This window comes from Pholcus phalangioides, unplaced genomic scaffold, assembly GCF_987345545.1.
Source record: "Pholcus phalangioides strain wild (caught in Gottingen) unplaced genomic scaffold, Ppha-v1.0 ptg000003l_1, whole genome shotgun sequence".
In the NCBI taxonomy this organism is placed as follows: Eukaryota; Metazoa; Arthropoda; class Arachnida; order Araneae; family Pholcidae; genus Pholcus; species Pholcus phalangioides.
In genome coordinates this window covers 23975386-23992709 of record NW_028301596.1, presented here as the reverse complement: position 1 = coordinate 23992709, position 17324 = coordinate 23975386, and the positions used below count along the sequence as shown (strand labels likewise).

Here is a 17324-nt window from a genome sequence, read left to right as displayed (position 1 = left end):
AATGTCCTATCCCTGAGGTAGCTGTGAACCATATGTATAAAGTGGGAAGGAAACCTTCTAAGTATCATAATGGCAATCAGTGTTGAGTGCTTAACCTTATCGAAGGCCTTCTGTATGTCTGAATCAAAACATGCTACATAATCCTTGTGGATGAAAGCATCCTGTATGTACTCCACAACACGGACCAGTTGTGTTACACAAGAATGTCCGCTACGAAAGGCATGTTGTTCATCTCGGATAAAGCTGTTATCCTCGAGATACAAAGATAATCTCGCCTTAAAAACTCGTTCAAAAATCTTGGACAATCCCGGAAGCAAGCTGATCGGGCGAAAATCATTCGCAAATAGACTTATCTCCCTAGTTTTTGGAATGACTTTAATAATGGCATGTTTCCAGCTATACGGAAAATGACAAATTTTTAACATACCATTAAAGATGTTTACTAATGTGGCGATAATATTATATGGAAGTATTTTCAAAGCTGTGTTAGTAATATTATCAAACCCAGGGGCCTTTTTTTCTTTAAGTCCTTTAATTATCTCGAGGATCTCCTCACGATCAGTGGGAGCAGCCGTTACGATGTTATGTGGCTGGTTGTTTTGTAGAAAGTTGTTAACCACCTGTTCAAAGTGTGTTTCTACAATAGGCGGTTGGTTACTATTTGGTGAAAACTGGTCTTCATATGTATTAGCGAATGACTCCGCTATCTCTTCATCAGTGTATACAAGACCATTTGTACCATGTATTCTGTTGATGTTGATGGCTCTGGGCTTACAAATTCTAATTAATTTCCAGAGAGACCCATCCGATACATCAGCCGCATCAAGAAAATCATTCCACTTCTGAGAGTGATATTCCTTGAGGCTGTTTCTTATTTCTCTGGATATACGGTTCAGCATGTTACGGAGATTGGGATCTCTCGTACGCTGTACTCGTCTTCGGAGTTGATTTTTGAAGTTAATTTTACACTTCAACTCCTCAGGGATGCCATAATTTTTAAAAGGCTTAATACGCCTTGTCGAATTATTTACGGCATTTAGAATTACCTCAGTAATTTTTTCTGCTGCTATATCAATGCTCTCTTTTGTCAAACTACTGATCTCAATGACCGATTCATTTTCCAGTGTTGTACGGACGTTGGTCCAATCTGTACGAAGCATGTATGGAATTTCATAAGTGATACCACTGTCAATCTCGAATAGTACCGGATTATGGTCAGATCCGAGAGCACTGAGTACCTCAATGGTGACTCCGTGTAGAAGGTTTTTTGTCAAACCAAAGTCAAGTACGTCTGGCCTATGCTGAAGGTTGTAGGGGTAATGTGTAGATGATTGCGGCGCATGAACATCAATCATATTTGAATGACAAAAATTTGCGAGCATCCTACCATCCTGATTTGTTGTGTTGCTATTGAAAAGTTGGCTTTTAGAGTTGAAATCACCAGCTACAAATATGGGTTTATTACCGTTACTTCTAAATATCGCTTTTACTAAGGTGATATCGAGTCGATATCGTGGTGGCTTGTAGAAGGAACAGATTACCATCGGTTGTTGATTTGGGTGATGTACCCTAATAGCGATGGCCTCACAAGTTGTGGATGTAGGAAGATCAACTGTCTCAATATGAAAATTCCTCTTGATAAGAATAAGGACACCCCCTCCAGGTAGGTTGGGGCGGTCAAGCCTATGACATTCATATGTATGGACTTTGAAGTTGCGTGCCGGTGAAAGCCACGATTCTTGTATGAGAACCGCATCCGGGTCAAATTCATCAATAGTTTCACGCAATTCATGGCGGTTATTGTGGATTCCGTCAGCATTCCAGCTGATGATTCTAAAAGGCTTAGGAGCCGTTGTAAAAGTGGTGTTACTAATTGCTATCGTATTAGTGTTTGATATTCGCAAAAAGCAGAAAGTGATAAGTGAATTAGATTTTCTTGGCCAATAGGATAACCTCTATAAAGCTCTGCCAGATAACTGCGAGCTTATCTTTCTCTTCAGTGGTATCCTTAAGCTTTTGGAAGGTGGTATTTGTGATGGTTGTTAGAGCAGTAGCAATGTCATTTGCGTCATGCTCAATAGTGTCCTCGTTCCTCTCAACAACCTTTTTCGACGGCCCTTGTGATTCTACATCGATCAGTGATGGGACCAGTGGGTCCTGGGCCTCTGTTGTTGAGGTCATTGTTGAAGCATGTTCCCCACTCAAAGTATGAGGGATAGGACGTTTCTTCAGCGCTCCCACAAATTTGTGGATTTTGTTTACCACCTTTTTAGGCTGAGCCACATCGGAAAAACTTACCCTGGGCTGAGTGTTTGCTTCCTTGTTTTTATCTTGGAAGTCTATGAGATTAACCTCTTTTTCTACTTGAGGTGCGTTTTCACCCGAAGGAGTGAAAGAGAGGGTCTTAGGTTTAGGCCAGGGCCACTTCGGACATCCTTGAAATGAGCTTCTGTGTTCCAGACCACAACGAGAACACTTGTTTTTATGCGCTTTGTTCGTGTGTTGGGGGCAATCTTGAACCCTGTGTTTTTGTGCGCAAATGCCACAGACTGCAGAATTAAAACAGGTCTGGGCCGAATGGCCAAACCTCTGACATTTTCTGCACATTAATTTTCCAGGGCCACCCCTAAGTTTCTCAATTGTGACTGGAAGCCCCATCAACTCCTTGATTTTATATATTCCACTATTTCCTTTTCCCGTTTCAATTATGAACAGGGGCATGAATCTCTTGGTTCTGAAGTATCTCATTGGGCTTACTTTCCCAACATCATGACCCTCACTAATAAGAGCCGTTTGTATGCTAGTAACTTCCATGTTTACTGGAAGCCCTCTGATAACCACTCTTAGTGGACGTTCAACGTCCACCTGGAAAGTATGATACTCAAAACCAAGCTCATTAAAGAGCTTTGTACAGTTACGAAAATCATCAGTGTGACGAATTTAATTGACATCTTATTAGCACCCGATTTAACCTCGGGTTTGTGCTTGCACATATCAACGATCTTAGGATAGTGCTCATGCCAACCCGTCCATTTATTCAACATGACAGGAGGGATATTGTCTTTTTTCTTAGTGTGGGTCACCTTCTGAAAACCGGTAAGATCAATATCTTCATTAGCTATATCATCTTCATTACCCTTATCCTCTGAGCTAATGAGATCCTGTAGTACCGTACTACTGCCGCCTTGGTCCGATTGTTGTATTCTACGATTCCCATCTTCATCCTCACTTTGTGACAGCACCTCACAAGGGGCTTCATTGGAAGCAGAGGGGATATTACTGTCGTCATCTGGGACAGATTGAGAATGAGAAACCAACTTTGGGACAGAATCCTGCGACTTATTGTGTTTCTTTTTAGCCTTCTTTGCACTTCTAAGAGAAGACTTGCTAATGAGCGGCGATGATACCGGGGAATTTTCCTGGGCCTTGAATTTGGATGCAAGCGTGTGCTTACAGGGGGCCTCATCGATTTCGAGAAAGAAACAAACAGAATACTTGAGGAGTTCATCTAAGTTAGAAGTATTAGTCTCATCAGCTAAGTAATCCTCATAGTGTGCCATAACGGTGCTGAAATTTGTAGCAACGCTACATTTGTCCTCAACAAGAAGAAGACGATTGTCATAGTCAGCTAAGTAAAGTCCCAAGAACGACATTAGACGTTTTTGGTATATCTGACGTATATCGTCATGTTCAAGAGCGAGTTTCGCTAGCTTGCTCAAGGCTTCGAAATCGCTAGTGGCCTGACCAGGAGCGGGCAGACGGATGGGACAGACCTTCATGTTTACGCCTGTAAGATTGTAAGCCACAACTTACCTTTACTGATGTGCCATATAGTATGGCGCTTGAAAGAATTCAGTGAATTAGGATATTGAGAAAGTTTAGAAATTAAGATTGGCCTATCCTGGTGGCCGAAATAGAAAAAAGAAGAGAAAATAGGAAAGATCAGAAAGTCGAATCTTTTCCACGGGAGCTCGAGCCTCATCAAGGCTGTTTATTCACACGAATAAGTCCACGCCGGAGCCACGTGCAAGTTTAAAAAGTTCCGTTACACTACGACCTGTAACTGAAAAGAGATTACGACGAATCTGGAATAAGAGAGCGTCTTCTGATGACTTCTGATGAATTTATTTTTTTTATGGTTCTGGAGAAAAATCCTATACCCTATCTTACCTGAGTTAAAATTCAACTCACATTACATGATTTTGTCTTGCACAATTATTTTGCATAACTAATTAGTCATATAAAGCAAAGAACACCTATAGTAAGCTTCTCAATGTAGTGATTTATTTTATACACAGTAAGAACTCGGTATAATGTCACCCTGCTTATAAGGTCAGTTTTTGAAAGTCCTAACTGTATTAATTGTTATGTTTGTCTTGCTATTAAGCCATTCCGCTTGTGAAGTCATTTTTATTTAGTTTTCATGGGTGACATTATACCTAGGCCTGATTGTACAGTTATGTTTTATTTATCTAAACTCTCAAGGCTGGATATCTTGTCTGTCAAATTGTTTCAAACATTTTACCGATTCAGAGAGGTTGAAAAATGTTGCTTTAGTAGAATTACTTGGCTGGAAAGTGTGGCAGAATTTTGACTTATCAGAAGTAATGTGGCTAAAAAACTTCATCATAAAGATGCAAACGAGAAGGATGATCAGATTTGCTATCTGTGAGACTCGAGACATAACGGTGCTGAAATTTGTAGCAGCGCTACATTTGTCCTCAACAAGAAGAAGACGATTGTCATAGTCAGCTAAGTAAAGTCCCAAGAACGACATTAGACGTTTTTGGTATATCTGACGTATATCGTCATGTTCAAGAGCGAGTTTCGCTAGCTTGCTCAAGGCTTCGAAATCGCTAGTGGCCTGACCAGGAGCGGGCAGACGGATGGGACAGACCTTCATGTTTACGCCTGTAAGATTGTAAGCCACAACTTACCTTTACTGATGTGCCATATAGTATGGCGCTTGAAAGAATTCAGTGAATTAGGATATTGAGAAAGTTTAGAAATTAAGATTGGCCTATCCTGGTGGCCGAAATAGAAAAAAGAAGAGAAAATAGGAAAGATCAGAAAGTCGAATCTTTTCCACGGGAGCTCGAGCCTCATCAAGGCTGTTTATTCACACGAATAAGTCCACGCCGGAGCCACGTGCAAGTTTAAAAAGTTCCGTTACACTACGACCTGTAACTGAAAAGAGATTACGACGAATCTGGAATAAGAGAGCGTCTTCTGATGACTTCTGATGAATTTATTTTTTTTATGGTTCTGGAGAAAAATCCTATACCCTATCTTACCTGAGTTAAAATTCAACTCACATTACATGATTTTGTCTTGCACAATTATTTTGCATAACTAATTAGTCATATAAAGCAAAGAACACCTATAGTAAGCTTCTCAATGTAGTGATTTATTTTATACACAGTAAGAACTCGGTATAATGTCACCCTGCTTATAAGGTCAGTTTTTGAAAGTCCTAACTGTATTAATTGTTATGTTTGTCTTGCTATTAAGCCATTCCGCTTGTGAAGTCATTTTTATTTAGTTTTCATGGGTGACATTATACCTAGGCCTGATTGTACAGTTATGTTTTATTTATCTAAACTCTCAAGGCTGGATATCTTGTCTGTCAAATTGTTTCAAACATTTTACCGATTCAGAGAGGTTGAAAAATGTTGCTTTAGTAGAATTACTTGGCTGGAAAGTGTGGCAGAATTTTGACTTATCAGAAGTAATGTGGCTAAAAAACTTCATCATAAAGATGCAAACGAGAAGGATGATCAGATTTGCTATCTGTGAGACTCGAGACATAACTGGAAGTAGGGACTTAGGGCGATGCGAAAGGCGCAGTCGCACCAGGCCACAAAATTTCAAGGGCCACAATTTTTCCAAAAGAAAAACCTTCCCTTTCTCAGATGTTTTGGAAATTTTTGATTAAAATTTTTTCCACATTAAATTGTTATTGATTGTGAAGGGAGGCTTTCAGTTTAAAGCCCCTATAATATCATTTTTAGTGTTATTAGGTATGGAAGTTGCTTATTTCAAAGAGGAAAATGGTATGAAGGTGATCACATTCTTTTTGTTGAACCATGGAGTCGATTACGACTCCTGATGGCTCTATAGATCATGGCTCTCCAAGCTGGTCTGTCATTCACAGCATGTCTCAGTTGTGCTAGCTTCATTCTAGTGCTTTGCAACACCTCTTCTATCCATCTGGTGCTTGTGGTCTGCCTCTTCCTCTCATTCCCCCATTCTTCCAAGCATTACCATTGTAGCGACCTCTACTTGAACTTTCACCGACTGCGGAAAAATTATGACGTCGCACTTCGCAATTTTCTGATGCGAATATTTTGTTACCTAGCAACGCAAGTTGCGATAAAAATCGAATGTTTTTCTTCGCAGTCGGCAAGCAACCATTGTCATGTGATGTCTTTCATTTTTATGTGTCCGTACCAAATTAAACATGTATTATATAAAACCTTCTGATTGTTATTATATTTAATAATGGAGCTCAACAACCGGTCCTACAGATAGGTGCCTACACACCGGTGCCCTACATCGGTCCCTAAACTGGGTGCCTAAACTGGCGACGCCGGACGTGATTTCGAACAGCGCCATGATTTCGAACAGCAAGCTTCTCAAGGTAAGCGAGTAATCGTTTCCTCCGTTCCAAATGGACAATCCGCCGAATGTCGATCGCGTCGCTATAAAGCCGCCTCCATTTTGGAGAAACAATCCAAACTTGTGGTTTATCCAACTAGAAGCACAATTCTCGATCGCAGCGATAACTGCCGATGCTACGAAGTTCAACCATACTATCGCTGGTATCGATGCCGATATTTTATCGACAGTCCAAGATTTAGTTCTAGAACCTCCCCAGCAGAATAAATACGACGCGTTGAAGACACGATTGATTCAGGTTTACGCGGAGAGCGAATCATCGAAAATCCGTACGCTACTGCAAGGTTTAGAACTGGGAGATCAAAAACCATCGCATCTGCTTGCCCGAATGCGTGAGCTTGCCGGACGTAACTTTAGTGATGGCTTGCTGAAATCGTTGTGGTTAGCGCGACTCCCCGCTAACGTCCAAGCTATACTAGCTGCTTCGAGCGAAGGGCTTCCACAACTCGCTTCGATGGCAGATAAAATCGCTGAGTTGGCCATTCCAAATATCTGTTCAGCATCCGGTCGACCTGAGAACGCAATCAGCCAGTCACTGGAGCAACAAGTCGCAGCTCTGACCAAAGAGTTGAGTGAGCTAAAGGCCGCTATTCACACTTCACAGCGACAGCCTAGACCTCGATTCGACCATCGTCATCGCGAACGGTATTCTCGCTCGCGATCCCACATCCGAGCCCAATACAAACAAGCTGAAAATGGCTTCTGCTTCTATCACACCAGTTTCGGAGCTCAGGCTAAGAAATGTCAACAGCCCTGCTCCTTCAAAACCTCACCGGGAAACTAATAAGGCAGTCGTCCACCGGCCAAGGCCACGGCTGCCAATTCGTCGACAGAGTCATACTGGCCGATCCTTCCACCAACTGGACTTTTTTGATCGACACGGGCGCTGATGTGTCAGTCGTCCCGCGAACTGTCGTCAATACCCACAAGAAACCCGAGAAGTTGATTCTTACAGCCGCCAATGGTTCCTCTATCTCAACTTACGGTACCAAACTTCTAACATTGAATTTGAACCTCCGAAGGACATTTGCTTGGCCATTCATCATAGCCGACGTAACCCAACCAATTATTGGTGTAGATTTTCTATCGCATTTCAATCTGTTAGTCGATAGCAAACATCATCGCCTCATCGATGGAACGACCTTGCTATCTGCCACTTGTTCCACTGCAAGAAATATCGCAGCTCCATCTTTTTGCTTGAACGGTATCGATCTATTATCATCGCCATATTGGGATATAGTCAAAGAGTTTCCTGATATTCTCCGTCCACACATCCAAAATAAGAAAATTAAAGAGCACAATATCAAGCACTTCATTGAGACTACAGGTCCACCAGTTTTTGCCCGACCTCGACGGCTTTCCACGGAAAAGTTGAAAGTTGCGCGAAAAGAGTTCGAGTTCATGATGCAACAAGGACTTTGTCAGCCTTCGAAGAGCAGTTGGTCTAGTCCACTCCATCTAGTGCCAAAGAAATCTGGCGACTGGAGACCGTGTGGAGACTATAGAGCACTAAACAAAATCACAGTTCCTGATCGTTACCCGATTCCTTTCCTCACAGATTGCTCGCACATTCTCCACGGAACGACAATATATTCCTCAATCGACCTGATTAGAGCGTATCAACAAATTCCAGTGCACGAGCCGGATATTCCAAAAACAGCAATTACTACACCGTTTGGACTCTTCGAATTTCCGTATATGACCTTTGGATTACGCAATGCAGCGCAGACTTTCCAGAGATTCATGAATACGATCCTACAAGGATTGGAATTCGTATTCTGTTATTTAGACGATATCCTGGTAGCTTCTCCAGACGAGCAAACTCATCTCCAACACTTACGTGAAGTATTCAGTCGACTTGACGAATACGGACTGTGCATAAATGTGCCAAAATGCATATTTGGCGTCCCGACCATCAAATTCTTGGGATATGAAATTAGCAAGAATGGACTCAAACCGTTATCCGCCAAAGTAGATGTCATCAAGAACTTTATGCAACCCACTTCCGCCACTTCCTTGCGCCGATTTCTGGGCATGTTGAATTTTTACCAACGGTTCATACCTAAGTGTGCGGACCTGCAGCGACCACTCACCGCTATGTTAGCAGGTCATGCGAAAAACAGCCGGAAACCACTCAATTGGACTCAACAAGCTTCACAAGCCTTCACCGATGTCAAGGAAGCGCTATGCAACGCCACTTTGCTCGTTCATCCAAAGCCAAACGCGCACATTTCTCTCGTAGCAGATGCATCGGACAATGCCATCGGTGCAGTGTTACAGCAAGAGCATGACGGTGTGATCCAACCCCTCAGTTTTTTCTCTCGCACACTCTCCGAGTCTCAAGTAAAATACAGTGCGTATGACAGAGAACTACTAGCTATTTATAGCGCAGTTAAACATTTCAAATGCCAGCTAGAAGGACGTCATTTTACCATTTATAGTGACCATCGTCCATTGATGTATGCCTTCAAACAAGACCCGAACAAAGCTTCGCCTCGACAACTACGGCAATTAAATTATATCGCAGAATTTACTACTGATATCAGGTATATTCCCGGACCAAACAATATAGTTGCTGACACTTTGTCACGCATCGCAACTATTGCTTCTCCATCACCAATCGACTACGATGCGATTGCCGACTCTCAATGTGACGATGAATTACGTGAACTCCAACAAAGCTCATCATTGAAAATCGTCAAACTGCGTTTGCCGGACAGTAATATAACGAAGCACTTGTTTTGTGACATTTCTACGGGACACATTCGTCCTTATATTCCAGAATCACACAGAAGACAAGCTTTCGAATCACTCCATACGCTTTCTCATTCAGGTATCAAAGCTACTACCAAGTTCGTTTCTCAACGCTTCATCTGGCGCAACATCAAAAAGGATTGTCAGGCGTGGACTAGAGCATGCATTGCATGCCAACGTTCTAAAGTTCACCGACACACTCGTTCCGCTCTGGCCGAATTCAAAGTACCAAACAATAGATTTCAACACATCAATCTCGACATAGTTGGCCCATTGCCATTATGCCAAGGCTCACGGTACCTCCTAACGATAATAGACAGATATTCCAGATGGATCGAAGCCGCACCTATGCCAGACCAAACTGCCGAAACAGTCGCCAAAGCCCTAATTGCGACCTGGTTTGCCAGATTTGGTATACCACAGAAGATTACCACAGACCAAGGAAGACAGTTTGAGAGTCATCTTTTCCAAACCTTAAGCAGATACCTCGGATTCCAACATCACAAGACGAACGCATATCATCCTCAGGCGAATGGACTCATCGAGAGACAACACCGATCTCTGAAAGCTGCCCTAAGATGCCGAATCCAATCCCATGCAGCTTGGGTTGACGCTCTTCCATTAGCACTACTAGGCCTGAGATCAGCAGTGAAAGAAGATTTAGGATGCTCCTCCGCCGAAATCCTCTACGGATCACCATTGCAACTGCCTGGCGAGTACTTCTCCGCAATACCAGACGTCAAACAATCCGATTTCGTCCATCAACTTCAAAAACTAATGCGTTCAATGAAACCCATACCTACAACAACTCACGGATCTACGCCAACATATGTTCCTACATGTCTACAATCCGCATCTCATGTCTTCCTACGTAACGATGCACCACACTCTGCCTTGCAACCAACGTATCAAGGCCCATTTCTGGTCAAAGATCGACGAGATAAATTCTTCGACATCGACTTCAACGGGACATCCAGGAGAATCTCCATCGATCGGTTGATCCCAGCTTTCTTAAGTGACCAGCATACCCAAGTGCCTTCGACGTCACCCGTCCATCCAAGTACAGTACCAGCAACTGTGACTCGTTCCGGTCGTCATGTCCACTTCCCCGACAGATACTCAACCACGACATTTCGTTGACACTAGGGGGGGAGTGTGTAGCGACCTCTACTTGAACTTTCACCGACTGCGGAAAAATTATGACGTCGCACTTCGCAATTTTCTGATGCGAATATTTTGTTACCTAGCAACGCAAGTTGCGATAAAAATCGAATGTTTTTCTTCGCAGTCGGCAAGCAACCATTGTCATGTGATGTCTTTCATTTTTATGTGTCCGTACCAAATTAAACATGTATTATATAAAACCTTCTGATTGTTATTATATTTAATAATGGAGCTCAACAACCGGTCCTACAGATAGGTGCCTACACACCGGTGCCCTGCATCGGTCCCTGAACTGGGTGCCTAAACCATTTTTTCTAGTGAGCATTCTGTATGCGTTACATGGCCAAATAGAGTTTCTGTTTAATGACTGTCGCTTCTAGAGAACAGTCAACCTTGACTTCTTCGATAACCGATTTGTTAGCCCGTTTAGCTGTCCATGGAATTTTCAGCATCCTCCAGCACCAAAGTTCGAAGGAATCAATTATTTTCTTATCTGCTTTCCATAGTGTCCAGCTTTCACATCCATAATCATTGCATTCTTTACTCCCTGAAAAAAAGCCAGGCCTTTCTTTCTGCCATTAAAGAACAACAGGGCTTGGTTATACAGGGTGTCATGTAAGTGCTAATGTTTGTCCTGTCTCTCCTGAGGCCAATAAAAAAATTCCAAGTTTGTAAGTGCAATATCTGTTGAGATATTTGAATTCAAAAATCGAAGAACAGTTGAAAAAGGACAGCATAAATGAAGGAAAGGGACGTTTCATGTTAGTTTTTGCCGTTCTTTCATAACTTTTCTCTGGTTTTTGAATTCAAATATCTCAGTGGATATTGCACTCAGAATTTTTTCTGTTGGCCTAAGGAGATACAGGGCAACAACTTTCTTATTGAACGTTAGAGGACAAGGGGACCGAATAAAAATGTAGATTTTTTTATTACACACTGTATTTTCACTCTCAAAAAACTGCTGCAGAGTAATTTTTTAACACATTTTGAGCATTTATAAATTAAAACCATACCTCTACGACAAACGATTGATGATATAAAGGCCATATTTGCACTTACATTACAGGACACCCTGTATATTAACCAGGAAAAAAAGACACCACAAAAGAAATCTAGTAATTTTTTCCCCTTTGAAAACCTCCCCTCTCGTTGGAGTTACCATCTGGTCTGGGGGAGCAATAGTGCGCACAAGGTGAATGTTTGTAGTTTTTTTGTAGTTTTATCCGGCCTTGCTTCGACTATTGATGTTCCACAGTAGCCTGTAGCATGGACAGCTGCCCCAGAGCGAGGCAACATCGACTGTTATTTGCAGTGTAAAATGCGCACTTCCTGGGGAATCTCTGAACTGTCACGTCATGATGCTTGAGAACTTCTTCGAAATTTTCATTTGATAAACACCACCATCATTCTCTCATATACTCTGGAAGACGGATATACCATGTATAAATTCTAAATTGTCACAATTTTTACTATTGAACTTCTGAAAAAAAAAAGACATTTCTCTCCGATTTTTTTTTTCACAATCTAATTATTCACCTTAAGTACCGACATTAGAGATATTTTGTTTCATGAATAGAGAATTCATGCATAAAAACATTTAAGAGCACAAAGGCCTGAAAATTTAGGATGTAGGCTACGTTACTTGCAGCCCTGATAGTTGATTCTCTGATAAGACAATGTGTTTGCCTACCATTAAATAAATTATACCTAAGTTTTTTAGGCTGATTGCAGCTAGTGTTGTTAATATTCGACAACCTATATATACCAGGGCGTCTTTTTGAATTTGAATATTCAAATATTGAGATTGCCATCTTGGATTTATTTGTGGCAAGAAACTCTTGATTTTAAACAAGTAATAACATTGAAGAGCTCACGTACAATGAATTTCACTTACAGCGTTTTTCAAAAACTCGTCATCAAAAACGTTGTAGGCACGAAACGCTTTAAACAGGAAATTTCAATAAGCATTAGTAAAAGTTAGGATCACAAAATAAGTCGTATACTAAGTGAGAAAACTTTCTAAGTGGGAATGATAAGTGGAATATACTGTAGTAATTTTAAATTAATCTACATGTCCAAATGAAGTTCTAACGTGTTCCAGAATGTTCTTCGTTATTTTTGTGAATCCCTACTTCCCTACTTGATTCCTTTACTTTTATTAATTCACATTAATTAAACAAAAATGATCAAGATTATCGAATTGCAACATATATGCAATATTTGATAAAAGATGATGAAACGCTTTAAAAGTATGTCAGAAATGTACATCTGTTCAATATGATTAGAACCATGATGAATTGTAAGCAGATGGACCATGCTAATTATTATTAATCACTTATTAATTTTGTCAGATTTTATTAAAATGTGATTTCTTCTCAATAGATCGTGTGTGGTTATGATCCAGACTATCAACGCATTCCAGAAATAATGAAAAACTAGTGTAATATAAAACGAGTTCTTTCTGAAAAAAAATTTCCCCCTTCACAAGATTTATGCTCATTACTCGAAAAGTTTGTAGGTCTGGGAGTGGAGATCTGAAAAAAATTTTCCTCCTTCAATATTTATACTTGTTACTCGAAAAGTTTGTAGGTCAGGGAGTGAGCGACTACATACAATTTTTTTGGAGGGGCCACAAAATTTTTTTTTCACAGGGCCATGAGATTCGTAAGCCCGGCTCTAACTGGAAGAGAATATAGATTATAGTGGACACATTTATGCATATTTTATTATCCAGCCATATTGATTTACAGCCGATAGGCTTCTCCCAATTACATTGGATAATGAAGGATTTATATTGTATCTGTTTTTCATTATTATCTCAATGGGAAATGATAATGCAAAACAGAACTTTTTTATTGGAATCTTTCATTTCAGTCACACAAAATATATATATATGTACTAAAATCAAAGCATCTTTGACATATTTTTCATAAAATTTTGCAGTGAGAGGAACTTGTTGAATCAGTTTGGAAGGATCTTGTGATTTTTTTAAAAGTACTATTAAATACGAGAGGATTAGAGTTAACTAAACCATGTAGCTTGATAGAAGAAGATCTCTATTAACAATGAGAAGCTAATTATGTGAAATTTATATTTTTTGCCAGTGTCACACATTCATTAATTCCAGATATTTTTACATTTTTAACTTGCTAGGTGCTCCTGTCATAATATTTGACTGGTGTATGGAACTATGAAATATAACATATTGGAAAACTTTACAAAATATCATTTTTCCTGGGAGATTTTTTATATGTTTACCTGTGCATTTTGAACATAAGCAAATATTGTTGAAACTTAATTCAGCAAAACTTTTCACACAACATCATTTTATTATATTTTTCTCTAGATTTTACAAGGTTTGTCACTGAAAATTAACTCCGGTGAAACTATAGCTTTAGTTGGACCTAGTGGATGTGGAAAAAGCACCGTAATTCAGTTAATTCAGCGATATTATGATACTCTTTCAGGAAAGGTGAGATAAAAATGATAATGATTTGAAAATACGCATTGACTCTAATTTTTATGTAGTATCACATGTTATTATCATCAAACGAAATCAAAATCTTATGATAATTATAATTTTTAAAAGCTGAATCACAACTGTTTCTGTTTTTTAATTTAGTTATTATTTATTAACTTCTAAAATTAACTCAAATTTATCTGAATAGTTATGCTGTATGCTTGAACTAAGTTCTCTGCATTGTTTCTTGTTTTGATATTCAGCATTGTTATTTTTCAGACAGATAAAATTTTCTGAAATTTCACTTCAGTTTTTGATGCCACGTTATAATATTTGACATGACATTATTTTATTGGTTTCCAGGTTCTGATTGATGTAAATAATGTTAAGGACTTGAATATTGGGTGGCTGAGGGATAATATGGGAGTAGTTGGTCAAGAGCCTGTTCTTTTTTCTGCCACAATTGCTGAGAATATTTGCTATGGAAAAACTGATGCTACTCAAGAAGAAATAGAGCTGGCAGCTAAAGCAGCTAATGTTCATGACTTCATTTCAGCACTGCCATTGGTAACAAAAATTAATTAACTCTTTGCCTCATGAATATTTTTTAATGTATCAAGATTATCTTATTCAATTATTCTGGCATGACTCATTTGAAGAAAAATTTAGAAAAGGCTTTTGTCTCTAAATATTTTTGTCCAGCCATCCTATTTCTCTAAAAACAAAAATTCTCGCAGTGCCCCCTTCCTTGAACAAACCAGTTGGATTCTATAAGCTCACGTCATTACTGCCCCCCTAGTTCATTATAGCAGTAGCCATTCTTAATTCTTTTTGAAATGGATCTTCATTGAAAACACAAATTTGTACCCTTGAATAGTGTTAAATATTAAAATATGAAGTGTTGACAATCAACCTTAAGGCCAGGCAGTGGCGTCAGAGCTAGGGATGCTCCCACGATAATTTGTGGCATGGATCCAAGCACCCCAGAATTGATTTAAAAATTTAAATTTTCTATATAAAACTAAAGACAAGCACCCACAGTTTCGAAACATTTCCGATGCTCCAGAGGCCAGGTGTGCAGGGTGGTGTGATAGTGCAAGAGATGCAGCATGCAACTTGACGCAAATTGGTTTGAAAACCTGAAATTCAAGATTTTAACCTATCCGTGCCAAGTTGCAGGTTGCCTCGCTTGCAGTATTGCTGCAGTGTGCACCCTGCCTTACATAATATGCAGCAATTCAAATCAAATTTTTTAAACATACTGAAAAGTGTGTAAATTAAATAATAACCACCTAAAATAATTTAATGTTAATCTCTATTTAATTTCTGTAATAATCTTATGTAATATATATATATATTTCTCTTAATATGTCTCTTTCTTCTGTAATAATCTTATGTAATATATATATATATTTCTCTTAATATGTCTCTTTCTTCTGTAATAATCTTATGTAATATATATATATATTTCTCTTAATATGTCTCTTTCTCTTCAAAACTGAAATCAGTGCTACTTAAAGGAAGGGGGGGGGGCATATTAAGTGTGTGTCAATCCTTTAGACCAAAATATTCTTTTCTATTATTAATTTAATTTGTATTCACAATTATAACTTCTCTTGATTTGTATCAGAAATATAATACCCTTGTTGGTGAGAGAGGAACACAACTCAGTGGTGGACAGAAGCAAAGAATTGCAATTGCTAGAGCTCTTATACGAAACCCAAAAATTTTGTTGCTTGACGAAGCTACTTCTGCACTAGATACAGAAAGTGAATCCATTGTTCAAGCAGCACTTGATAAAGTAAGAATGAAAGAAATTATTATTTTTTCATCAATCTGTCTCTAAGACACTTCAATCAAATGCAAAGCAATGTGAATATTGTCAATGTTAAATATCTATCAGTTTTGACTCTCAGTGTATATATGGGTTTCACAAATCGAAAAAATATAAGCACCAGCCAAATCTCTTTAAAGGCAAGCTTGGTTTTTTCTCTAGAGAAACGATTCTAAATCATGTTTTTCCAAACTTTCCTGAACTTACTGACCCCTTGCTATTAGTATAGAAGCATGAGTAATTTACTGAAAAAAATTTTCACAACCATGTGGTATTGGTCCATAGGGTACATAGGATTAGAAAATGTTTGGTGCCAATTTTAATTTTCAAGGTTACAAGGTTAAATGAAAGATCGAATTGGTTAATTGTTATAAATTTTGACTTTTGGCCATGTATAATTTAGTAAAAATCTCTAAGTTTGTTACACCAAGGTTATATTGGTTCTTTAGGGCAAGAGGAAGTTTAAAATTCTTGGTGTAAATTTTCAATTTCATTTTCCAGGTCTTGAGGTAAAATTAAATTTTAAAAATTGGTTAATTTTTAAAGTTTTTGAGAAAGTTATTGATGAAAAAGAAGCCTGGCACCAGTGATAGTGATAACACGCTATCAGTTGACAAATGACAGGTTATTTACAAGGTCGGCCATACCATACCATATCAAAGAGAGTGCACATGTTTTTTCTGTGATACATCAGCAGATGGCAAAAAAGGTCCCCTACATGAGGTGTCATCATTTGATGTTAGGGCTAAAATTAAAAAAGCAATTGATGCAAGCACCAATGACAAGTAGAAGACTACAACCCATCAGCGCCAATGATTCCCAGGCTATTAATATTGTGTATCACACGTCTTGTTACGTAACGAATGTACACTGCAGTAAATTTTTACAAGACGAATCAGAAGCGAATACAGCAAATGATATGACAGCTGCAGATATATAGATCTTTTTAATATTCTTTCAGCAATGCTTTCCAATGGCTGCCTCATTGCAATGGATGTTGTACTGAATACATACAAATCTATTCTTGTAGAACAAAATATACGAGAAAGTAATATTACATTACAAAAACTGAAAACGAAAGTTCAAGATGCAATGACTTATGTGAATTTAAGTCAACCAAAAAAAATTGACCTGAACTCATAAGTTCCAAAAAAAGCAAAGCTAATGCTGTGAAACAAGCTCTTGCTACTAACGAGACTATCAAGGAAATGCAATCGGTATTTCAATGCTCTAAGGTTTTAAAAAGGCATGTATTGGAAATCAGGAAGACCTATTGGGAGTTTGATGGAACACTTGATGTTACAAGACAACATATTCCAGTGACTTTGTATAATCTGATAAAGTGGATTACGGTTCGTTCAACAGAAGATACAGATGAACGCTCTAAAGTTAGAGAGATATAGATGGCTTTTTTCTCAGCCAGAGATATCAAGG

At 39.0% G+C, this 17324-nt stretch overlaps 1 protein-coding gene across 3 annotated transcripts in view; it reads left to right on the top strand.

Moving 5' to 3' along the window:
- LOC149088330 (ATP-dependent translocase ABCB1-like) overlaps nt 1-17324 on the top strand; it is a 532351-nt gene that overhangs the window by 342610 nt on the left and 172417 nt on the right. For all 3 annotated transcript variants that reach the window (XM_089247148.1, XM_089247163.1, XM_089247155.1), the window contains exons 12-14: nt 13943-14068; nt 14420-14623; nt 15687-15857. In XM_089247148.1, the coding sequence (XP_089103274.1) occupies nt 13943-14068; nt 14420-14623; nt 15687-15857 (501 nt within the window). The remainder of the gene's footprint in view (nt 1-13942; nt 14069-14419; nt 14624-15686; nt 15858-17324) is intronic.